Source organism: Malurus melanocephalus, unplaced genomic scaffold (genome assembly GCF_030028575.1).
Source record: "Malurus melanocephalus ecotype Western Australia unplaced genomic scaffold, MMel_1.1 scaffold_791, whole genome shotgun sequence".
Lineage (NCBI taxonomy): Eukaryota > Metazoa > Chordata > Aves > Passeriformes > Maluridae > Malurus > Malurus melanocephalus.
This window is the reverse complement of record NW_026624023.1, coordinates 144,759-170,040: the sequence shown is the minus strand read 5'-3', so window position 1 is coordinate 170,040 and position 25,282 is coordinate 144,759. Positions and strand designations below refer to the sequence as shown.

Below are 25,282 nucleotides of genomic sequence, written 5' to 3'. Positions count from 1 at the left end.
GGTTTTTTTTTTGGTTTTTTTTTCACATGGAAAAGTAACCCGGTTTTCAGAATGAAAATAGAAAAAAAAAGTATTGGTTATTGGAAATGTGAAAAAGACACCTGTATGTAATGAATAAATTCCCCCACTGGAATAAGGTGCTCAGTACAGATTTCCATTTCAGCAAATGGTTATTTACATTAAAAGCATTTGGTTTTCTGATGTTACAATACCTRCATCTTTATAAAGGCAGTGTGGGCTCTGTGCCACCCAAAACTCACCTTGTGGTGCTGCTTTATGGCCAGGGGAGAAACAGGAATTTGCCAATGACACCCCTCCRTCTCTCCCTCTCTCCCCCTGTGTATTTTGATGAGACTCCTTTAGCATGGAATAACTCAACACCAGGAATATCCAGGAGCCTGTTCCTTCTCAGGAAATCATGCCACCTGAGCTGCATGCATCTTCTACTCAGAGCAAAACAGGAACATTTTCTTAGTGTAACAATTTTTTTTTATTATTATTTTAGTTACTTTTTCACATAAAACTTCATGTAAGCTACAAAAAATCGTGAAATGCAGAAACGGTATTAAAACTGCAAACTTAAAAAGTTTAGATTAAAAAAAAAAAATCTGTTTTTTCCTGCTAACAATGACCATTTAAAACGAACCGTATTTTGATGGATTCATTTAATAAACATACCATACACTTCTCAAAAATAAATAAAGAACAACATCAGAAAAACCAATACTATCAACAACATGAAGCATTTAGTCATCTTTTTTTTCCTTTTCCTTGAAAGACATAAATGAAATTTCTAGGCACAGTTTTAGGCATTATAGAGGACACAGAGGCAATAGGTTAGTGTGCACTGCGCTGTACAAAAATACAGTCTGAATAAATTACATTGCTAGCCATAAGATTAGACTTCACTTACCAGTCAGTTCATTGCATGTTTAATAATATACAGTTACATGCTAATCCATATATATCATTTATATTTCAAACACATAGGTCTCTCTATATTTGTTTTTAAAATTTACAAAAGCTAAACGAAGTTGTGCAAGAAATCCAGAAGAGGTGCTGGGCACTTGTCAGCACCGGACGGTWTACTTTAAGCTTAAAAAATACAAATAACTAGCCCTGCTTGCAAGTTTGCTATATATATATTTATTTATATATATATCTGGAAGAAAAAAAAATTGATTTGCTGTGGGAGAGAATCATTCTGCCAGTGAGATAAAGTTGAACAACTGAAATAGTTGTGACATGACACAAGCACAACATACAAAATTATTAATTTGTCATACGTACACTCAAGACACAGACTTGCATCTTTTTTGTGGCTAAAAAAAAAAAAAACAACCAAAACCAGCACAAAGTTGCATTTACCTTTCGTTCAGTTCTGAGAAACAGAATGCTTGCCAAAATTTGCAATGGTAAGGGGGAAAAAACAGACACTGCAGCAGCAACCTAAGCTAAAGGTAGGTACCTAAACCCACGTACCTGGTGCCCAAACACAAAGGTCCTGAGGAGTCTGAGAGGTGAGTCCTAAAGGACTGCATCACCTTCAAGAGGAAAAGCAGATGTTGAGACTGAAAACCAGATCTCTGACTCAAATATGAATCCAGAACCTTGTCTTTAGGCATTCACGTTGGTAAATTGTTTTGCCTGAACACCTTTCCCGTGAACAGCCAGTGACTTGCAGAGCACACACCATCCATCTGTGTTTGCCTTAGGCCTGACCACTGCTTGTACTCAAACCCTACATAAAGAACAATAATTTGATAAATTGGTGGCCACGCCATGGCTCAGCATTGTACCTTCTGGTCAGCACGAAGTGCCCAACGATGCCAGCCCCAGAACATCTCTCAGAAAGGTGCAGACATCTCCTCTGCACTAATCTAATTCCCACACCAAACTACAACACTCTCCATGCTGCTAAAGAAAAGCAGAGCTACACAGCTGTTCAGAAAGATACTGAGTTAACTACAGGCTGAATATCTGCCTGAAGTCAGTCTCAGGAAATGAAGCAAGGTTACAAATGCTCTCTTGGTGCCTGTGAAATTACTGCACWCAAGTTTTCCTCCCATCCTTTTTGCTCTCCAGGCATTGCCATGCAATCCCTTCCATGTCAAGCTGTCATTTTGCTCCATCTAATCTAATTAATCAACACTGGTTCTGCAAACACTGCTGATATGGAATATTCTGCCACGGTAGYACAGACCGAACTGCAGAGGGTCCCAGAGTTTTATAAACCATCTCCACACACCAGCAATACCTRCACAATGACCTCCCAAAGGCAGCTCTGTGGTCCCCTGCTCATTGCAGACCCTCAGCACCCTGCAGATGGTGGCACAGCAGTGACACAGGAGATGCAATCTGAGCACCCAGTCAGCCTGGAGCTTTTCTGTAGAACCAGCAAAACCATTTGTGCAGAGGTGGATGTGCAACCCCAGCGCATCTGCTTGTGCAGAGGTCCACGYAGAATATATTTTAAATTTCTCCATTAAAAAAAATAGTTATTTCTAAAGATTACAATTGTATAAAAATATGCTTATAATTAATTGAAAATATCCAAATAAGCAAATTGTAAACAAAAATAAAAGTGATGCGGATTAAATTCATGTGAAAGTTCTTCCTATTTTATCRTGGGTTTCATTTCATGGGTACAGTCTCTGGATGTTTTAAGTGGGAAATAGATTAGGCAAGGTGTAATCATATGTACATAATCATCAGGCAGTCCATTAGAAACTCATCTTTTAAAAACAAGAGATTACCTCCTGACGTGCTAATGTTTTAATATGGACATGATGGGGCCTCACCTGTATTCTCAATGATGAGGGACACTCATAACCTAACTAGGTTTTTTAAAAAATGGCAGTTTTTCAATTTGCAACAGCCTTAGAAAAGGACTTTTAGCAAGTATTATATTACACATGGAATAGCAGGAAGTTAGTTTTGTCCAGTTCTATCTTGATGTGAACTTTTAAGCATTTCCCATAACACAGAGGCTGTACAAGGGCATATACAGAAAACAAACCATTGTATSTTTATTTCGTAACACCAACCAAAACTGGGGGTACCAATCCAAGACTTTCATGAATGTGTACAAARTTAGTATTTTAACCACTGCATCACAGCTCCTATTACAATTTTAAGATGAATCATTTCTCTCCCTCTGCATATATAWTTGCATTATATATATTCATTTATACTAACAAACAGCTTTCAAAAATATAACTGAACTTGTTCCAGATGCATTCTTTTCACGAYGATGTTTGGAAGTTAAACGGGCACTCGGGACAACTGCAATTCATTCATACATTTTAGATGTCTCAGGGACARATCAGGTCTTCTTCTATTCCCCTTTATCTTCACCCCTCCAGCAAAATACTCAGAGCTGAGACAACTTCCAACTACACAGTCAGAAGCACATGTCTCTGGGCTTGGACTTCCTTCAACAATCTGCTACAGCTGGCACGGTGATGTCGATTACCAATTCATGAAATCCTGTGTGGGTTGGTGGCTTGTTTGGGTTTTTCTTTTATTTTTTTTTTTTGTTATTCTCCCAGCAGACTGTTGAATGCAGATATTAGACAAGTCATTAACCAGTTACATTCATTGCCCTCAACACAGTCACTCGCAACTAATTCCTTAAGAGCATTTTTTGAGCAAGGAACAAGGGGCCAGCACAGCCTATTGTACAAGATGCCGTTGTTTGCTTATCAGACATCTGAATCCTCTATGATACAGGAAAACTTCTAAATGGAGCCCATACCAGCTGCTCCCCTGAAGGCAACAGCAGATGCTGGCATTGCATTCTCATTCCAACCAGTTTTCTCACAATGATCGCTGTCATGAAGATCCTTTTGCTTGCTGTGAGGAAAAATGAAGTTTATGTATCAGCAGCTTGCAGCATCTGCCTATGTAAGATCAGCAATTGCAGTTCTTCTAAATGGTTGTAAAAGCTGGTTACAGTGTTCACACCCAAAAGGCAAAGGCTATTTTATCAACAGAGCAGACTGTTTGGTGCTCCACGAGTGTTCTAAAAAAACTGTGAGCTAGAAAAGATGGGGTAATCCTTTTTTTTAATTTTTCTTTTCATTAAATGATTCTAGTAATAGTCTTCATAGTTCTTAGGGTTCAGGCAATAAAGAATGGCACCCCCAAATGAAAATATAGTTGCACCCCATGCCAGGCCATAGCCCCAGTTGAATTCATGGTATATTTTCAAGCTGACYGTTTCGATGAACTTGATTGGGTAAAGGACTAAGCTGCAGACCTGGAGAACAACTGAAAGAGAAAAAAAAAAATACAAATTTCAGAAGAAGCCTCAATTTGCTTCCCTAAAACAAAGAAAACATCAAATAATTGGAATTCATATTTAAAACGCTCTTGGTGAATTGTTAGCTTGCAAATGCCCCTCTTTTTAAATCACCTTTATTTCATTCACAGAGAACAGGGCAGCTCTTCCATAGTCCTTTGCTAATGAACAAATGTTACTACTGTGATCTAATGATGATCCYTCAAATGTCCCCGAAATAAACAGTSAAAGTAGTATTTTCCAAATTCTTTTCTGTCCCTGCTTTCAATTTCAGTTCGCAGTCATTATTCCTTCCATAACAGCAAAACTTGTTTTATTAACATTATAAGTCAAAATGAGAATCAGGAATACATATTAAGAAATGTAGCTGAGAATCAAATAATTTACTTAGCTAGAAGTAATTCATTGTCATAGGTGATATATACTTGTGCTCACTGAATTACATATTTCATATGCATTACTGTGCTCTGTAATCAGAATTAATGAYGCTGTCGCACAGAATACCAAGGAATCTATAAAGTTTGATCAGTCACTAAACTTCAAACTTGCAAAGCATTATGAATTTAGGAGGTGGATCAGAAATACTTTGTGATGAAAGAAGCTAATAAAATAGATCAAATCCAAGACCTTAAAAAGATTTAAAATCATTATTTCCTATAGMATGGTCTGTGAGATCGACAGACACACGTTGGCCATTTCACACCCTGCAGTGCTGTCCAGCTGGCCCTGTTCATTAACCCTGGACACAAATGCTCACCTGTCCTGAGGACAGGACTGAAATGGGGAGATCATGCTCCATGTTCATCAGAACTTCAGTGATAAAACTCTATAAAACACTCCCTTGAAATTCCACCTCATCCCACCTTAGCCTACAGTGTAGTCTTTGGACCCKTACTTGAGACTGACAATCTCAATAATGTTTGCACATTGGATTTTTTGATGTGGATACCAAAATCCACAGGATTTTTTTTTTTAATCCTACAGTTATTGAAGTGTTACTTAGTGTTATTCCACTGAAATTTAATTTTTTGACTCTCAGCTCACAAAATACTGCGTAACACTGGAGAAACTCTGGCAGGGTAGGCTGGGAAAAGCACCTACTGTTATGAAAAGATTATAAATTCCAGTTCTGTATAACAAGAGCATCTTTACACCCAAAAGCATCTACTCTTATGAAAAGATTATGCATTCCACATAATGAGAACATCTTTACACCCAAAAGCACCTCAACATATGCTCAGCTTTCAGACACATCTTTAAGACCATTCAAGGCCAGAAAGGATTTCTGAAAATGTAAATTTTCTGAATTTGRAAATTTCTGAAAAATGGAAACACACATGTTTTTCTTTATGGGTTCCTGCACTGGGGTTGCAGCATCTCTGCTGAGTCAGTGCAGAAACTGCTCCACGTGTGTCTGTATCAAGAGCAAACCAAGGAAGCTCTGAGCCACATTCCCCAGTGTAACATATGAAATATGCTTAATTTCAATGTACAGATTGGACTTGTCAAAACACAACCGAAAAAAAAAAAAAAGAAAAAAGTGATTCTCTTGGAAGAGGAACATGTTGCTAAAGCAGCAACACTCACAAGAGTGTTCTTTTGACATTTCTGTAGTGAGGGTTCCAGCTTTTCCTACTATTGGTCCAGATACACCATTGTAGAGCTCAAAGGAAGTGCTGGCAGCAAGAGGCTGGTGGGAGCAGCCACCCTACACAGCTCTGTCATCACTTTGCACTMATTTTGCCTTCTGTCATTGTTTTTCCCTATAGAGCAGGAAGGGAGCTGTGTAAGCTAGAAACAGCAGTCAGGGAAGTCATGAGAAATGACCAGCATGACCCCAAAAGAYGTTGAAAGCAATGCAACTACTGATCTGATTCTAATGAATTTAAAGGAACTCCATGCTATGCTGACCTCCTTAAGGGAAATGTGTACTACTTTTCTTCAACAGCACTACTCTYTTCCTGTAGAAAAAGCAGGCTGCAAAGGAATTCTTAAAAAATCTGCTACTCAACTGCTGTTCAGAAAAGACTAATCATCTCAAACTTGACTGTTCGCTCCAAATGTAGACATGTTTTTAAGAAGTAGACTACGATGCTTGCAATATGGGAACAGGAATACTAGTTTTATTCCTTTTTTATATATGTTTTATACATAAAATAAGCAATTATATGTACTCATCATATTAAACATGCAGAAATCATAGCAAATGCTTTAAAACTAGGAAAATATAATTTCAGCCATCTTCYTTTTTCTTTWTTCAAATATTTGACTGTAAGTTTTGATGTCAAAAAAACCCCACTTATGTGGCTGTCTAATTGATCTGTAATTATGAAAATGCTGGTGCTGGCTAGTAAGCTCTGTACTTCTGTTCCCTAACTCCTGCTCATTTCACATGACTAAAGCACTTCATTTAATAAGTGCCGGGTGTTGCTGTTTCAAAGATTATCTGAAGATGTAGTGGCAACAATGCCAGAAAAAAAAAAAAAAAAAAAATCCCTCTTCTCTGTAGTGCCAGGCAAGCTGGGAGTAATTAGAGTGGACACCAATGTCATAGAGTCAGGATGGACATGAACAAAGAAAAAAAATCATGAGAGTAGTACAGGCCCAGGAAAACATGCCTGGAAAGGCTGTGACATCTTTGTGCTTGAATTTCTTCAAAACTGGCCCAGACAAAGCTCTTGCTGTTAGTGCCCATCCTGCCTCAACAAGGAGATTGCAGTATATGACCTACAGAGTACTTTCCCCAGCAGCATTTCTTTGATATTATGACTCTTTTTGCTGCCCTGTAGCAACACATTCTACTGAAGTCAGTCCTACTTTTTCAGACCATTCCATCAACTTCACAAAATCAAATTCCGTCTTTCAATGTATCTGCAATTTTTTTCWAGCTCCACTGTAGAACTCGACAAGTAAACTTTCATTCTGTCTTTCCCATCATTATGAAAAATAGGTAGCAGCACAGAACTAAGGAAGCAATCCAGCTGGACTGTGCTMTCTCTGTCAGAATTAAAAGATACATCCTCTAAGTATTCTCCAAATATTATCTGCCACCATTTCATATTACTCTCTTACCTATAATCCTTTTTTACTTAGCCACTGCTTCCCGAGCTTGCATATAAAAGCATCCTGTGAAATGTGTAAGAAGCTTGCTAACAATGAACAGGTTATTCTTCCAAACATTGTTACATTTGTTAAGACACAGCTCCAAAAGGCAAGCTTTAATTTACTTTTCTTTTACGGACTTTCAGCAAGCGCAATTTCTCTTTCTCCCCTAAATTACGATTGGTTAGCACTTAGTTACCTGGTAAGTTTATCATGAAACTCCTACACTAGCAAGMTGGTGAGCCTGCACTTTGAGAGTGCAATTTTCAGGGCCAGTTTGGTCTGTGACCTCTWTGACACCCCAGCAGGCACAGGATGAGCTGGTGACCTCCCCAAGACCAAAGAACTCCATGAAAGTGTGCCCTGCAACAACCTCCCTGTCTGCTCCACATTTTTCCAYTACCTGATGTTCCTCTTCCTCTCAACATTAAAATACAAACTGTCATCTCTATGAAAACACATTCACATCTTTTCATTGCTTGCTGACTTATTCTCAGTATCTAGGTTGAATTTTGGTTTTTTTGGTCCCTTTCTTTCTCATCTCTTCCAGTTCTAGTCAGTCAATCTTCTCCCTCACCTACAGAGTTGCTAACTGAAACCTGAAGCTGAGAAAAAAAAATAAAAATAAATCAAAACTTGAAGGAAAAAAAATAGCCTGGAGCCAACTGTTTGGACTCTATAAAGCACCTGGAAATAACTTTTCCATTTTGTCCCTTCTTCCACACACAGACCTTTCTTACCCAACACCCACACATCATTAAATGTCTCTGGGAAATTCATACTGTGCCATTTTTCCAGAGCCTAACCAGAGTCCTAGACTGGTAGGCTCCTAACCAGAGTCATACAGAATATTTGGTTCTGTCAGCACATTCATAGGTCAGGGAGGAGTTTATCCTGAAAGATTTGTCAAATCCACACATGAAGGCTTGACTCCATGGAAGGCTGCATAACGCACAAACTGCTACAATCTTAACTTTTCCCTTTTCAGGCGGGGATTCTTTCCATAATTCTTTCAAGASATGTCATCCACATTCATCCCTACAAATAGCTGACATCAAAGATAAAATGTGTAGGAAATGTCTTTTAACAAGGCAAGTGTCAAATCCTCATAGGATTCTCCTCARATTTGCTAGGTAATGAAGAAGAATGAAGCAGATTGCCTTGGCCTCCTCATCTCTCTTCTCATATGCTTCARGTTGTGGCTGTTTAAAATGCACACACACACACACCGAGGCAAAGGGAAGATGTGAACAGCACCACAAGCTGAAGGACCAATTTACTTTCCTCCTAGATTCAAGTGAACATTAAYCCCCCCCCACACCATCAATCTTTTGTAGTAAAGACTAGAAACAAATTTATGCAGAGGGCAGCACATGAAGACAAGCAGTAAGATWTGAGGAAACCTTTTCTTGAGGAAAGCCATTTCTTTTTTTTAGTACAATCGTAATTACTAAATGAGCAAGTAAGGCATGTGTGTATGGCTGAATTGGAGGAGTAACCCAGTTACTACACAACTTACGAGAAATTAAGCCAAAAGCCAAATAGAAAACCACTACCAAAATTCAGTAACCCCATTTCCTTCAAAGTTAACTGCCCAGCATGCCTTGCACCTTAGAATTAAGACTAAATTTCAAAACAATGGCACCAGTACTTTTAGTCATTCAACCAAGCAAGCAATGCAATACATAGAACAAAATCAGATGATTTCCACTCAGGGACTCTGATCCTAGGTTGCTTCCATTTCCTAAAAGTAAATAAAATGTAATCTAGGAACAAGTCTTGAGCACACAGACGTGCATTTTGAAGGGCTCGGTTCCATCAAGGCACCGTTATCAGCAGGGGGCAGCAGGAGCCTTCCCGGGAGCTGTGCTTCATCCCAAACTCCCTGCAATTCCGAGCTCTCATCCTCTTATCCCCTCCTAAGTGGCTTTTTAAAACATATCCCGAAGGTTCTGTCATCCTCTTCATTATGGGCTATCAGAAGGCTCTTAAGCTGCTGGCTCCAGTGCAGAGTGAGTGGCAGGATGAAGGCAGACCATGCTGGGTGAGCCTCAGGAGAATCTGAAACATCCGAGGCCCCAAAGCACCAGAATATATAAAAGGAGATGATTTGATATTGTAATTGTACCTCACTGGACCAGTCTTACAGACAAGTCAGATTCACAGGTCTCCTTTAAGATTTTGYGATAGTTTATATAAACTGTTCCATTTTTATGTTTTTAAAACCAAACAGGGACTGCGCTGTGACAGCTTGTTAAATTAATAACTAAGCAAGATGACACAACGAAATTAATTCCTTATGGCACAGGGGCATATATAAACACCTTGCAAGATAATCCTRTTTATTTTCACATGTAGAGCTTCCAAGGTTCACCTTTGGGTATTAATTTCCCTGTTCTAAAATTGCAAAAGAGAGAACATTAAAATAAAAATGGCTTTGCATGAAGAATAAAAACAGGGACATCAARCAGCACAAAGCCACAGATTAAAAATGGTATTTTGAGATTTATCCTCTGCATTTTCCCCCGCTGCGTGTACTTCACAAAACAATAAATATAATGCAAATAAATACTTTTTTTATGAACTAATAATAGTGCAACTGCAAAATAATAGTGCAACTGCAAAAATGATTAATGCTGCACCGAACATGTATCCTGAGAAACCTCAGTGAAGTTTACACAGAAGTAACAAGACACCCCGGAATTAGTATGCAGAACAAGGCATATTTGTGCCTTCACAAAAGTTCAGTTGCTCTCATGAAATCTTTTTAAGGATGTCAGTGCTTACCTGCAGCAAAGAGCATGACTGCAACTGGTCTGTAGAAACGCCTCCGAGACCCCACGCAGATGGAGATCAGCCCAACCAGGAAAGCTATGAGGATAATGGCAGCACCACCCAGCAGCAGAGCCAGAGTAGCTATCTGCCAGTCTAGGGGAAGGAAAAAAAAAAGAAAAAAAAAAGGAAAAAAATAATAATACAATTTCAGTAAAACAAGCCCACAGGCCTGACAGAAACAGCAGAACATGAGGAACACAGAGGCTGCATCAAGGCTCAGGTAAATAAATAGCTGCGCCTTGAGTTTCTTTTGCCCCAATTAGTGAATCACCTTTATAAAACAGATGTAACTCAGAAGCAAAGTGCCACAACCTCCCACACTTACTCAAGGCTTAGTTGGCCTCGTTGGGATTTTGTCTCAAGTAAAACTGARTAATTTGGTCCCCTGGTTTTTATCCAATTTAGAATGAGAAATTGAGGCTATCTCAGGATTAGCTGGCGGTGTGTTAGCTGACCCTCAGACTGCTGTAACCTTCTCACAAAAGAGTGAAAGTCAAACCCCTGCTTGAGCTGATTAGGATGACACAGCAAGGGAAATGCATGGAGCATCACACACACCTGTCCCTTGGGAAGTACCAAGGCCACATTGTGTGAGTAACAAAACCAAGCAGATGCTCAAAGAATTAAATATATATATATATTCAACACTAAAAGAAAGCTGGAATTAAAGGCAGTAACAATCATTAGCTGCAGACCCAGTAAAACTTCAAGCCTATTTTAAAATGTTAGTTATTCTCMAGGGTCACTTTTTCTTCCCCCAAAAGCAACCTCTGCATTTGGTCTAGCGTATTTTCTAGTTATTCTTATATATAATGGATGAAGTTATAAAGAACATACTTGCAGTCTTAAATCACATAAATCAAAATCCATTTGTAAGCTGATGGCCTTGATGCATGCATACAATATCCAAGATCTAACTTAAGAGCTTCTGTGGGATTTTAGAAAGGCACAAGCTTTGGACTGTCTCTTTTCCCAAAAGAATAACCAAGACCTTTCCTCTCTCCAGTAGCAGGCATCAAGAAAAAGCATCAGATCATTATTTACTGCTTATCACTACTATTTACTAGTTCAAGGAAGATGATATGAATTCAGSTCATGGAAAAGGACCTATGGATCCTTTGCATTTTGTTACTTTGAAAACACTAGCAGTCATGTGATACTCAGAAWAAAATGTCCTAATGCATTACACAGTTCAAAGAAAAAAATAAGATTGTTTCCAAAATAAATTTAGAGATTTTCAGGTTACAAAAATAACAACAACAACAATAAACATTCTCTTTTGGGAAAGCATAAAAAGRACTGTTTAAAAAAACAATGGATCCAGGTTCAAGAGGAATCTCATCTGCTGAAGATACAGACAGTGCAGCATTCCATTGGGAATGGAATACAGGCAGCTATTACCACCAAAAAGCCTTCACATGTTATACGAAAAAGGATGAAGGAGATTAAAGGAAGAAAGTGAATAGAAAAGCTGTAAAAGCATTGCTTGAAAAGAAGGTGATTTTAAAGGTGTGGTTTTGCAAGCACACACATTTATTTTCATTCTTTTCAGAACTATAGAATGTTCTTTACTAATAATTTAATTACTAAGCACTCAACCTTCTGAGCTATTTTACTCCTTGTATTCTTACTGGACTAAACCCCAAGGCTGGGAACAATCTTTCATYCTACCATCAGCACACAATCTCTAATGTCAGTTTGTTGTGTGTCCCACTGCTGTACTATCATTATWGGGATGGAAATCTGATTTTAGTACTGGACAGAGATGTTTTGGAGAGTGGTTTTTAGTATTAACTTGATCCTTCAGAAACACCAAGTGGTTAGTGTACTGATGATTTAGAAAGRATTCTTCCAATATCAGAGTGCACTACAGATATAGAATACAGAAATAAATAAACAGAATGGACCCCTTTGGAACAATATGAAAGGAATCCTTGCACTAGAAAATTACACAGATACAAAGACCAGGCACATAAATCCATACACAGCAAAGTTAAAAGCCATACAAAATTGATGGAATAAATCAAAGTGCCAGATGGGAAAACTCAGAAACCAACATTTTTTTGGAAGCCACTACAAATAATAAAATATTAAATGTTATCTTTGCATTGACCAGATGCCAAACTTTAATGCAAAGGGAAGGTATACAATACTGGAGTCGCAGCTAAATGGGGAAAAAAAAGTTAAGCATCCTATTGCTTTCCAAAACCAYATTGGCAAGACCACCAAACAACTGATAATAACTTAGGCAAAGATGATATAATTTAACTTCTAGGACAAATATACACATACAGATTTTAGAAAGGTTAAATAATAAACAAACTACCTTACTATAGTACTAATGTGGGAGGTAAAAGGACAAATGAGTGTTGGGAGACACCTACACTCCCAACTAAAAAAGAACTGAGTTGGATAAACAAAATTAATTTCTTGACTAAGACAACCTACTCAGTGATGCTGACAGCAGGACAAAACCCAGGCTCTGCTGCTCTTCGCTGCCAGCTGGGGACCAGGTAATGAATGTTGTGCTCTGGGCCACAATRTCTGGAATTGCCTGTCTATTTTAGCTCCTTTCACAGGAGCACAGTGCTATGAGTTCTTGCCTTGAGCTGAGTGGGACTTTGGCTGAAGAGCATCCTGAAGGTCAGACAGTAATGCACAAGGAATACAGGACTAAACTTTCCTGTACTGGCTACCATAGTAACTACATGTTTAAGTCTCCTTGTCATCTTGGAAAAATGTTAACTTTCAATTCTGAAAGCCATTTGATCTGGTGACAAAAAAAAAAAAAAGCTTATGTTGGATTAAGAAAGCGAAATCTTCTGATGGATCTTTACTTAACAGATTTTTTTTTTTTAAATCCAGGCCATTGGACTTTACACAAAATAAAAGAAATACCCCAAAAAAATAGGACCACTACCTCTGAAAACAGAACACCCTGTGAATCAGATGGCTATAACATAAGCACATACAGCAAACACAGTTTTTCTACAATAAAGATCTGTAGTGTTCCTCAGACTACCGAAATGGGATCAGCAGACACAGCACCAAAATGGGATCRGCAGATTGCTCTGTTACATAGTGCTACATAAACATCATAAACCTCCTTTGGAGTGTCCAAAATATGCTTGTATCTCTTCAGACCAGTCTTGCAAATAAGTTATTGGAAAGAACTGTAAGTTCAGGAGCCTCAGCAGCTCAGTGAGACTGCTTGCTCTTACAGAGATAGAAACATGCAAAAAAACCAGGTAAAATGGGACCTTATAGATGATAATCGTTACTTTTCTGTATTCAAAATGCAATTGGTTACACTTTAAGAGTGTACATCAGTCGTTTTCACTGCACACTGCTGTTTTTTTAAACTGCACATCCACTAAGAAAAATATTAGGAACTAGTAAAAAAACTAGTAAAGCTCACACGAATGTTAATAAACCTTTAGACTCTGAAAAGCACTGTGACCTCATGTCATGCCCTATGTCGCTTTATTAGTTTACATAACTTTAGATTATTTTAGATTTTTCCAGTGTTCCACCATTTTCGTAACACATTAAGAATTACACTAATAATGCCACCTATCCCATCCAAACTAGAATTAAGACATTTTTGACAATTGTTAAGTAACTCGAGAGATTTCTTAAGGAAAGCCTCACTTAATGTATCCTATTTTTAGGCCTGAAATCCCCAAGAAGCATCCCAATGTCTATAACCACGAGAAATATACACTGCAGTTCTGACAGCTATTATGGTGTTTGCATATTTTTAACTACAACAATCTGCCCATTAGTTTGGGGGATGTGGGTTTCAGTATTTGGAAATATATATAAATATGAGCCTAGACACTTAACACATATCTTCAAAACATATTTTGTGAAAAATTTACTGAAATTACCATCTTCAGCTAAAAAAAAAAAATAAATAAAGCCCTCAAACCAGGATGGTGCTGTTTCTTTTGTTAGTTCCTCATACAACAGCCAGTGTCTTTCTGGAGAACAGCTTGGTCTCCTTGCTATTTGGAAATTCTGCCTGTTTCTTAGTGATCCAGAGGCACTGTGTCAATTGTACATTCAAATTTCTAACTCTCCTCTCTTCTTTCCCTGAAAGAAATTATCCAAGGCTTTAAGCTGTATCAAAATTTTTAATTAAGAGCAGTTCTATTTGSTCAATTTCTTGGACAAAAGAATACTTCACTACTAGGATAAAATCAGGAAAAGCCATTGAAGAAGAAGAAAATACTTCAAAGTTCTGAAATGTGTATTTTAATAACTAGGTCTCAAAAAAAACCACAAGAAAAATTAAATATTTTGTTTGACAAGGTATTCTACCCTGTAAAAGAAATGGTGGGCATGGAAACATGTTGTGGAGTATGTGCATATATGCATTTGTGCATAGGGCTCTTTCAGACAGCGCATGTGAACTGAATTAATTTCTTAAGGAACAATCAAGTATTCCTTCCTTCCATACAAGGCTCTCCACCAAGTCTTCTCCTCATAAAGGCAGAAATACCAAAATGCATGCAACTGTTACRTGATGAAGGCAATGACTGACCTTCTTCTTCTAGCACTAAACAAAATCTTGATAAGAAAAAAAAACCACTCAAGTAAGTTTTTCTGATTCACTGCAAAGCTTCCAGTTATCAAATATTTGTCCCCAGAAAACAAACACTATAAGAAATTGCAATATAGCATTTAAAATCAAGAAAAATTATTTTGAAAGATGGTGTCAAGCAGAGAAACTGGAGGCACCAACACCTAAGAAATTAAGAATAACTCGCTGAGTACCATAACAATCAAATAAATAGTATAGCTAGCGATATTCCGAATTGCTTCATATTCAAATCTAGATACCAGATAGCCAACAGAATTTTAAGAAGTGCAGTGTATATATATGTAAAGGTAAACTCTAGTTCCTAAAAGTGCTTTGGTTGCATGATCAATAAGATATCTTCTTTCTTCAGTAAGATCATGAGCAGAGGCATCTGTGGAAGGCAAAGGTCCCCTGAATTCTGTGGAAAAGCTGAGGTACAGCAGGGGCCACATCAAATTACCCCACAGTGGTCACCTTTAGAGCCTCACCCTGAGCCAAAATGATGATTTTCAAAGAGCTGCTCAGATGAACTCTGCTTTGGGTGAAGGGGAYATTGGCCTTAGATGGGAAGCACAGTGCCTGTAGGTTACTGGCCCCACACTCCTCTGCCCTGCACGTGGAGCCTTTAGAGACTCACAGTGTACACTCCTGCAGACTGAAGTGCTTTCTGGCAAGATCCACATCAAACCTCTGTTATCTGCTCTAACCACAGCTTCTCACAGTGGAGCCTTCTACAAAAATGACAATAAACAAGTATTTTCTGCTCAATGTTGATTGGTACAGTATACTTACTAGTGCTGGCTGCTGCACAGACATACTCTRGCTTTTCTATTTTCTTTTTATTTTATGGATTGAGAGTAAGATTTTATGAAGTATGAAAATTACTTGTGCATGGGGCTACTCAAGTCACTCAGACACTTAAAAAGCATTACCAGAGCTACAGGAACAGGCCAGCTGTGGCTGAAAGCATCATTTCCATAAGAGAGAACTCACTTTACACCAAGGCTTTCTTCTAAAAGCCATAAATTTAAACGCATGAAATAGTTATGTGAAGTCACAGATATGTTAAAAAGCAGCTGTTTGTGGACATGACATTTTCCCTAAGAAATCTGTCTTCCTCCCCACACAGCAGCACATGGGACAAAGCCCTTGATAACTCAAATATTGCACAGCACCCATGGGTTAGCAGGAAGGCTTTCCTGCGTAGCTCTAATTCACCAGGACACTGACAACACCCAAAGAGAAATTTAAGCATTTTATGCTGGGTGCCAAAATCCCTAAGTGCCTCCTAAGGATAACTCAGAGGCTCCACATAAGGCATCAGTCAYTTCCCATTTACTGTAAGAGAGGCTTGCAGGATGATTTAGTGTTCCTGATGCCAAGTGGAGAGTCAATTAGAATCAGTCAAAGAAAAAGAGAACATGCAGCGAGACATCCAAAAAACAGTTTTGTGGTGCAGCCCCTGTGCCTCACAGAGRTGCAGAATGCTAATGGATAATGATGGCAGCTATCCCATGAAGGAGGAAAGGCAGACACCCCCTTAGCTGCCCTACACCAGGGGCTGGAGAACTCAGGCTGCAAGGTCTTTGCTTCCCAGCTCTGGCTCCAGACTCTAACCTCAAATACCTGCTTCCTTTTCCCAGTGGATTTCCTGACTGCTAAGGTAGATTGTAACTGCTCTCCTCTTCCATCTGCCTGACCCAAGCTGMGAAAAGATTTATGAGCTGCATGAACAAATAGGTACAAGGGAATCCAAATGGGAATCTTGTTTCAGAGAGCCTCTTACTGAACTRGTCCCTTCCAACACTCTGTGGCTGTTTATGCACCTTCACCCTGATGTACAAGAACGCAGACCATGACTATGGCAGCTCAGAGTACTCTCTCATGTTTGAGGGAAAAAGTCCTTAGCAGCCACCTAAAGAGCTGCAACCCTCTCACTTGGGCTCCTCCTATGGCTTTCCTCTTCTCCAAGAGAAAGAAAACTGAGGTGAGAGAGAAACAGGCTGATTGTTCCAGGCAAGACAACAGCCCACTGGTGGGATGCTCCGGATAGTGGGTACTCTGCCAGTTATACCCTCCTCAGCCTGGAAAGCACATGCTTAATAATCTGGGAGAATAACGAGGCAACCTTTCCATGGAAAGGTTCCCTCACCTTCCACCCAAAGATGCCACTGGGAGTGCAGGGGATAATTTGGATTTAAATGTAAAAAACATGGCAAGCAACTCTACAGGTGTTTAAAAGAGACATCAACACAACAAAATGGTCTAATGCCTAATGGGGGCTACAGATGCAGCAGCAACTTGAAATGCAGCAGGTGCTTGTTCATCTGCCCACAGACACACATCTCCCTTAAAGAATAGAGCCTGCATTCCTTATTTACATGAAATAAATACACTTTGCAGAGGTGTGGCTCGGGGTGGGATGTGTTGTCTATCTGCTCTATGGCCTGCCTTTATTTCCAAAATCACAAAGTCCATTAAACATAGCACAACTTCAAATAAAGAATTGAGTGCTGCCATTATACAGATCTTTATTTTACCATTTAAAAACAACGTGCATTGCACATTGCTTTTGCCAACAGAGGACTTCAAGACAAGCACARCATTACAGAAAATCATGTAATCTATAATTAATTCACAGAATAGTACAGCATGTACTCAGGCAYTTCCTCTATTGGATACACACAGCACTCTTCTGGGATTAGCTTGCTATTGTGTCATCTTAATTATTGGAATATTCATTCATTCAATAAAAATAATAAAAAAAAAAACCTCAAACAACTGCACACACCCACAACTCCAAGAACTTCATAAAAAACCTGAAACTCTTAGAACTTTGCCATTAGGAGAGCAGTGTGGGAGATGTGTTAWACAAGCTTTCCATGAAAAGCTCACTATTTCTGACCTCTTCTATGTAAGCTACTACTCTTTAGCAATCTCAAGTACTATGCTTTGCATTAGAACAGGAAAACAGGAACGTAACTCTTTCCCACGTTTATCAATGTTCTTCCAGCAAACTGGCAATCTTCTGCAATTTTCAAAACTCATTCCATTGTTCCTGGAGAAAACAATTAGCATTTAAGAGTTCAAGGAGTTCTTCCCATCAAAACAATAGCTTTAGGTGGAACAAGTGAAACACATAAAGCRAATACAGCTGCATGGACTTTACCACTCTTCCCTACCCTGACTCCTATGTGGTCATCTTGGGTCACAGATCAGTAGCAGAAGCAAGGCCACTCTCTGTGCAATTATAAATATTAAAATCTCATCAGATATTAAAACTACTTGTATTTTCCCTAACTCAGGGAATATCACATTTAATAAACACAACTTAAAGCAATGGGATACATTACTGATTTTAAAATTGCAATGAACTMCAGCAGTGGCAATAACCCACTGTAGCTACAAGTCTCTTTGTTTTTTTAAGAGTGTTATCAGGGATAAGGTGCATGGTGCTCTTGACCTGATCAGATGAACACACAGGAACATCACAAATGTGCTCTTACCATGCGTCCTGGCTGGAGGAAGGTGGCTGAATTGGTAGCCTCCACCATACCAAAATGTACAGACCTGCTACTCCCATAGCCTTGGGAAGTCTGAGGTTAAAATARCCTCACTTGTAAGAGAAGGAGCCTTAAAATATTCTATTGGGGTTGCTGTGACAGTAGCTAAACCAATTCAASGCATTCTGCACAGTCTGAAGAAGTCAGACTTCAGGCATAAACAGAGTATCAATCATTATAGAATCACAGAAAAATTTAGGTTGGGAAGGACCTGTGGAAGTCACCTAGGTCAGCACTCCATGGAAGCAGGGCCAACCTTCAAGTCAGACTCAACTTCAAAGTCTGATCAGCCTGCTCAGAGTCTCAGATGCTGAGTCTGAAGTAGAATGGCTTTTGACTTGATATCCACCTAAAGATAAAGTGCTGAGTATAAGATAAAGTGCATTAAAATAAAGTGTATTAGAGTTAATACACAAAATTACAGTTACGACAATAACCAAAAGGACTGTTTAATTAATTCCTCCTTACATTGCATGAGCCACTTTTTTCAGGCTAGTAAAATTACATCAGTTTTTCTTCTGTTATTTTATAGCAACTACCAGCCTTGCTGAGCTTTTTACAAAAACATGTCAACATCAAATCTGAGCAATGATCCAGATCTTCTAATGAGGAAGCTGCTCTTGAGCTAGCAATTTCCCTTTGGAACAGCTCCTTAGATTCTGAGCAAGGAGATACCATCCAAGACTATTCTGGCATGTCAATTCAGATATYTACATCTAATATGTAATTAAGGTTAAGCCCCTTGAAGTGCTACTGAATGAACAGCCTCTGATGCTGTTTTTATTTTAAGAACAAATTAGAACAAAATTACAAGGGYAAAACTAGACTCAAGTTGTTTACTGCACTATGCCATGAGCTAAGCTTACCTTAATGGTTTGCTCATCATAAAGTTTATTACACATTCACAGAACCTGTTGCATGTATTTCATTTTGAGAATGTTTTGTTTTTCAAACATTCAGGGACAGTTCTAACAGACCGTAATATTCTCAGAGAAAACTGAGCGTTGCATAAATACACAGGTTGTAAAGTAACAAAGCCATGCAACCCCCACATTTACCAGAATGAATAGAGTCAATCAGTACAAAACCATTCAAATGTATTTTTATATATGCTGTTTTCACAATAAACTGAAAGGCTGCAAAGGAGCCATTGTTTTCCATGAATAGCACATACATGAATTAAAGTCAACACAGACAATGTTTACCTGCAGGTCACATTCTATGGAGCCATTTATTTCTTCCACAYTGTATTTGTGTGTCTTTGATTTAAAGAGCTATAATGGCTGCAACCTAATGCACAAATTCAAATTTACTGTTATTAATCTGCTGGAGGAAGAGAAGTACCTGTACAGGTACAGGCACACCAGGCAATTGTACACAGGATGCATTTAGTTTTAATGCTGTGACAGGAATAAATATTCACAGCAACTCTTGATGAATCTGTAAATGAACCATCACAAACTAGATATAAGGCATTTCAAATTAGGTCTAAAAAAAAGAATTCCTTAAAAGACAAGTGTAAAATACAGTTGGTCTAAAGACAACTTCTGCATTAGTCAAGGTAAGCTTTGATCACAGAAAATAGTTATATGCCCAGRCAGCTGGTGAAACTTCAGAGCTTTACAACTGCATTTCTGAATTTCAAGATTTTATAATGGAACTACACACTGGCAACTTTGTTAGCTTTTATAACAAAAACTAACAAAAAATCTCCTGAAGTTGCTGCTAGTGGGTGATGTACATAGACCCTAAAGACTCCAAAAAAACAGAAAAGCAAATTAAGATGAGGTAWTTTATAATTTTCAGATGTCAAAAAATTAATTTGACTCACTATTCTACATATTTGAGCCATCAATATTGGGAAGTACTCACACAAGTTTAAAAGTAGTATGTGAGCAAACAAATGYTTGCAAGTGACAAAAACAAGAACAGTAAAAGAAGGAATGTGAACACATGCTCCAAGTACCAGCAATGCTCAGGGAAAAACGAGATTATTTCCTACTATAACAGCCAATGCAATCGTGCTCTGTGCATTTCCTTCTGCTCTCTGCTACCAAGTTGCCCTTTTGACAGCAGTCAGGGGTCCTACATCTAATTACTGCAAACGTTWTTAATTAAACCTCGAATATGCTTTAGCAGCTTCTAGCATGAGCTAGCTCTTGATGGTACCACTTGAGGTGCTCTCCTTCAAGGGATGATGAAGTAAATCTCTTTAAACCACGGGTGAAGATGCTTTTTTTTCCTGGGTGTACTACTGCTTCTCACAGCTAGCTGCAAAGCTGCCTGCACTTGGTATCAAGCTGAAAGAGCTTTCCCTGTGGGAGCTCTCCACTATCTCCAAAATACTGCTTGCTGGATGGATTCACAATCCAGGAGGAAAGTGCACTTAAGGTATTAACACCAGCACACAAAATAGTCTCAAACTTGAGCCCAATCCAACTTGGTGAACTYAGTGGGAGCCCTCCTATTGGCTTTAATGGCATTGTAACACCTTAGCAGAAGGCAAGAGGAAAACAGTGCAGTTTCTCGTATTTCAGGTCTGGTCAGAATGCAGTTCTCTGTGCTGAACGTGAGGAAAATGAAGGGTTTATTCCAGTCACCTCCAGTAAAACAATCGTTCACTTCTTCCACAGTAGCTTGTGAAACCTGGCTCCAGTAGACTGGAAAGCATCTGAGGAAAACGGGTAAAGCTCATTTCAAGGAACTTAAATAAAACTGGACAGGCAGGAATTTGTGCTCAAGATACTAGAAGGCACCAGCAGAGGACAGATCAGACTTTCAGCACACAGCATCCAAGGAAAACTGCATCTYATTCCTGTCTCTCCCTCACCCATTCATCTTGCACCTTCCCACAGACAGACAGACAGACAGGTGGAAAAGGAACGAGAGAGATTACTGTCCTTTCATGCTGCTCCATAAGCTGTCCTGCTTCCCTTCCCGTCCCACTTTTGTGTGTATGTGTGTGTACACACGCATGCGTGACCGGGAGATGGATCCAGGGGGAGCCCAGCAAAGTGTGTGGAGCTGGGGGGATCTGAAGCAGGTTCCCATTCAAGCCATCTGAAAAGTCTTTCTGTAATCAAGGGGATACTATTTCAGGAGACAGGGAGAAGGGGGCAAAGGATTCACGTTGCTAAGGAGACACGCAGAAGCTGACATTCCTACATAAATTTCCATTTATACCAGGGAAGGAAAAGAAAGCACTCCAAACTTTGTGCAGATACCCTGGTAATTGACTGAAACCGACATTTCTTWAAAACTCATTTTATGTTATTTTAAACAAAAATCTCAAACAACATTTAAACCCTCAAATATTACTGCACACGACCAGAAAAAAAAAAAAAAAAATTAACCCAGCAGTAAAGGAACCTGTGTAATTCCAACTCAGTCAGAGATCAGTTATTTCCCAGAACGTTTACAAGGAGAATAGAGGAAATCAAAACACATCCAAAATAGAGCTAGTCCTTTACTTTTCCTCCCAAAACACATCTCGTCCTTGCATGATTTACCCAAGGAAAGAGTATAGCAATCCATGATTTATCAGTGCAAGTGTGTGGGTATRCATGTGTGTGTGTGTGTGGACAGGGAGGGGGATGAAAACGAAAGCGGGGGGGAGGGTGGCTGCATTTGTCAGTGTTTCTGCTGGGGCTCCAAAAGTTGCTATCAGCCATAAAGTAAATAAAACCACCCATGAAAACCAAAACAATTATCRTACTACAAAAGAATCCACTGAAAAATATTCAACAGGCAGCTTGTTTTAATCATTCACAACCCCTTTTTGAAGTACTCCAAGCAATAGTGAAATGACGTTAAAAAAAAAAAAAAACCAACCATCTGTGATCAAAGACCTAAAAAGGTGAAGAACGCATGAGCATCAAGAAATCACAACGGGGAGTGTGGCATGAAGGCAAGGAGCGTGAAAGACGATGGGAAGATCAGTACGTGCTAGAGAAAGACACACACCAGCACACATCGCGTGATGGAGAGTCCGAGCCCAGGCGTCCCCACTCTGCACAAAGTAGCAACCGGTTTTCGTTKAGGAAGCCCCAACTTTCCCAGAACAGAGACTTATCAGATGGGGGCGGAGGGGAATTAAAAGATACTCGATCCCAAACAGTTTCTCACTGTATAGGGAAGCCGCCACACGGAAAAAAAAATAATCAAAACTAGTTCAAAGTCGGGATCTTTTGTGACAATACCAYGGCAGATACCGAGCCAGCCACCCCTTTCTCTCACTAAAGCCTCACATCTCCCGCACCCTGGGCACGATCCGAGCAGGGGCTCGGCGCTGCCCCTCCCGCACACACAGRGAGCGCCGCCGCCTCCGCCCCAGCCCGGCCGCCGGAGAGATGCGGGGTCGGGGCCGGGAAGGCTGGGGGGAGCACGGGGAGGAGGAGGAGAAGGAGGATGGGGACAGCGTGGAGAGGCAAAGGGAGGGGTGTGGAAGGCGGTCGGGCAAAGGTGCCGGGGACCCTTGGCGGCCGGCGCGGGGAGCCGGGCGGGGACCAGGGGCGACAGCGGGCGAGGCGAGGAACCGGCGGGGACAGCRGGGCACTGCTCCGGTCCGGGGGGGCTGGCACGGGAAGGGGCAGGGATACACTCCCKAAGGAGACAAAGGTGAAGGAGAGGCGGCTCGAGGGATGCTGGCGGGCCAGCCAGAGCACAGCGAGGGAAGGAATTGTCAGTGCCCGGGGTGCGGCCAAGGGAGCGGGGAAAGGCAGCGGAGGGGAGCGGAGCGGGGCAGCCAAATCTCACCGCTGTGCAGCGTCGACTCGCAGAGCCAGCTGTCCAAGTTGCCGGGCTTGCGGCAGGACTCCCAGAGGGACAGGTAGTACTGGTGGTCCGCCGTCACCCAGGCGGGGCTCAGCACGGCTCCCAGGTCCAGGCACAGCGCCAGAAAGATGCACACCAGCCCCACCAGCTTCAGCGGGGTCAGCACCGAGACGCGCACCTCCTCCATGCCGCTGCCGGCCGAAGCCATGGGGCCCAGGGGAGACGAGCAGGAGGACGCGCTGCCGCCGGCCCCGAGGGGAACAGGAGCGAGAGCCCAGCTCCGCGCACAAGGGGCGGGCGGAGGGAAAGCGGCGAGACCAGCGCTGTCTAACGGCGGCGAGCGGCGATCGCAGGCGGCGGCAGCGCCGCTCCCTCCCGCCCTCCTCCGCCGCGCTCCCGCCCCGCTGGATCAGGTGCAGCCGCTCCCCCGGCCCTCCGGCACCGCCCGGCCCGGCCTGGCCCGGCCCGGCCGCTCCTCCCCGGGCCCGCCCCTGCCACGGGGGGGCGCGCTCCGCGGGGAGGGAGGGGCGGGAGCTCCGTGCCGGCAGCGGGCGGGGGCGCGGCCCCTCCCGGCCCCGCTCCGCCCTGCTGGGGCCGACTTTGGGCAACTTTGCGCGGCCGCAGGCGGCGCCTGGAGCCGCTCTCAGCGCTTTGCCTTGGTCCCCGCTGCTCCCGAGCGGCCTCACCGTCCCCGCTGGGGCCTCGGGGGCACCGTCCCTGTCCCGGCCCTGCCCCGGCTCTGCCCCGACCCTGCCCCGACCCTTCCCCGGCCCTGCCCCGGCCCTTCCCCGGCCCTGCCCCGGCCCTTTCCCGGCCCTTCCCCGGTCCTTCCCCGGTCTTCCCCGGCTCTACCCCGGCCCTGCCTCACCCTGCCCCAGCCCTGCCTCACCCTGTCCCGGCCCTATCCCGGTGGAGCCACGATCTCCCCACAATCGCCCCCAACCCCCGTGTGTGGCCGGGCAGTGAGAGGGGTCCCGGCCGGCACCCCCGGCCCCACAGCGGCATCGCGAAAGGAAAGCTCGCCTCGGATGCAGGATTAGCGGTGCCTGACCTTGATTTTTCTTCTGAAGTGACCTTTAAATCACAAGTTATTAGTGGAGGGTTTAAAAAAAAAAATTCAGCGTTTCATTATCGTGTGTGGGCTTACCTGCGATTCCCGCTTCCCTCTCTCGTCAGCGGCGTTGCTGATCCCAAATTMAATCTTTGAGGAAGGATAAATGCTTTGCCCGGTTTCCATTTAGTCTCTGTTTATTTTGCGTAATTAGCATTGAGGTGCCGAGAATGTCAAGGGCAAATGTTTAGGTTAGTTATTAAACAAGGTACTGGTATAATTCACTGTCTAAAGCTGCTCTTCCTCAAGATACAAACACACACAGGCCCGAAGGTGGAGTGGAACGTCCATAAAGGATTATTAAAAAAAAGGAGGAAGATTCAACCTGCAGAGAAAAAACAGGAAACCCATCATCTAGTGAAGAAACAGGGCAAATCTTGTCTATAAGTACTAATTATATCCTTATTAACAGTATTTAGGTGGGGTTTATTTTTCCTTCCAACTATCATAATGTTCCCATTTATTTCAAAAGGTGCAGGGTTAAACCCAAGTGGTTTGCACGACTTTCTTCCAAGTCACATTTCATTCTGTTCACAGTTTAAGGCTGAAACAGAAAGAAAAAATATTATTTACATGACAAACTTCTCAGAGCACAAACAGCTTSGCTCTTACAGCTGCTCGTAGGAGTTAGCATATGAGGTCTAGTCCTGCTTTCCCAGTGGTGTTATGTTACAGAACACTTACAGCATATTGCAACAATTTCTCCTTTTCTCTTTAGATGTCTCCTGTGCTGAAAGCACAGCCACCAGACTCGGTACCTGATACCACAGCAGGTGTATCAGAGTGCATATACCGACTGTGATGTTAGCAGAATTTGGGTGTATTTCCAAAGGGCTCTGGGCCATAGGTATTTRTGAATTCTACTGTCACCAGTCTGTCACTTATCCTGAATAAAAAAATGCATTTCCTTGGTCTGTTACTGCTAGAACTTGGAAAGAAATTAGAAATTTGGGGTTGGAATTTTGTGGAGTTTTGTTGGTTTTGGTGGGTTTTTTTTGGGTTTTTTTTTT

General features: G+C 41.3%; 1 protein-coding gene across 1 annotated transcript; it reads right to left on the bottom strand.

The window, feature by feature from the left end:
- Positions 1–504: 504 nt before the first annotated feature.
- On the bottom strand, positions 505–23,575 carry TMEM47 (transmembrane protein 47). Its single transcript, XM_057385118.1, has 3 exons — positions 23,144–23,575; positions 10,193–10,333; positions 505–4,272 (listed from the first exon to the last, which is right to left on the bottom strand). Exons 1-3 carry the CDS (start codon positions 23,367–23,369, stop codon positions 4,094–4,096), a joined length of 546 nt encoding a protein of 181 aa, XP_057241101.1. The 5' UTR covers positions 23,370–23,575; the 3' UTR covers positions 505–4,093.
- Between the last annotated feature and the right edge of the window lie 1,707 nt (positions 23,576–25,282).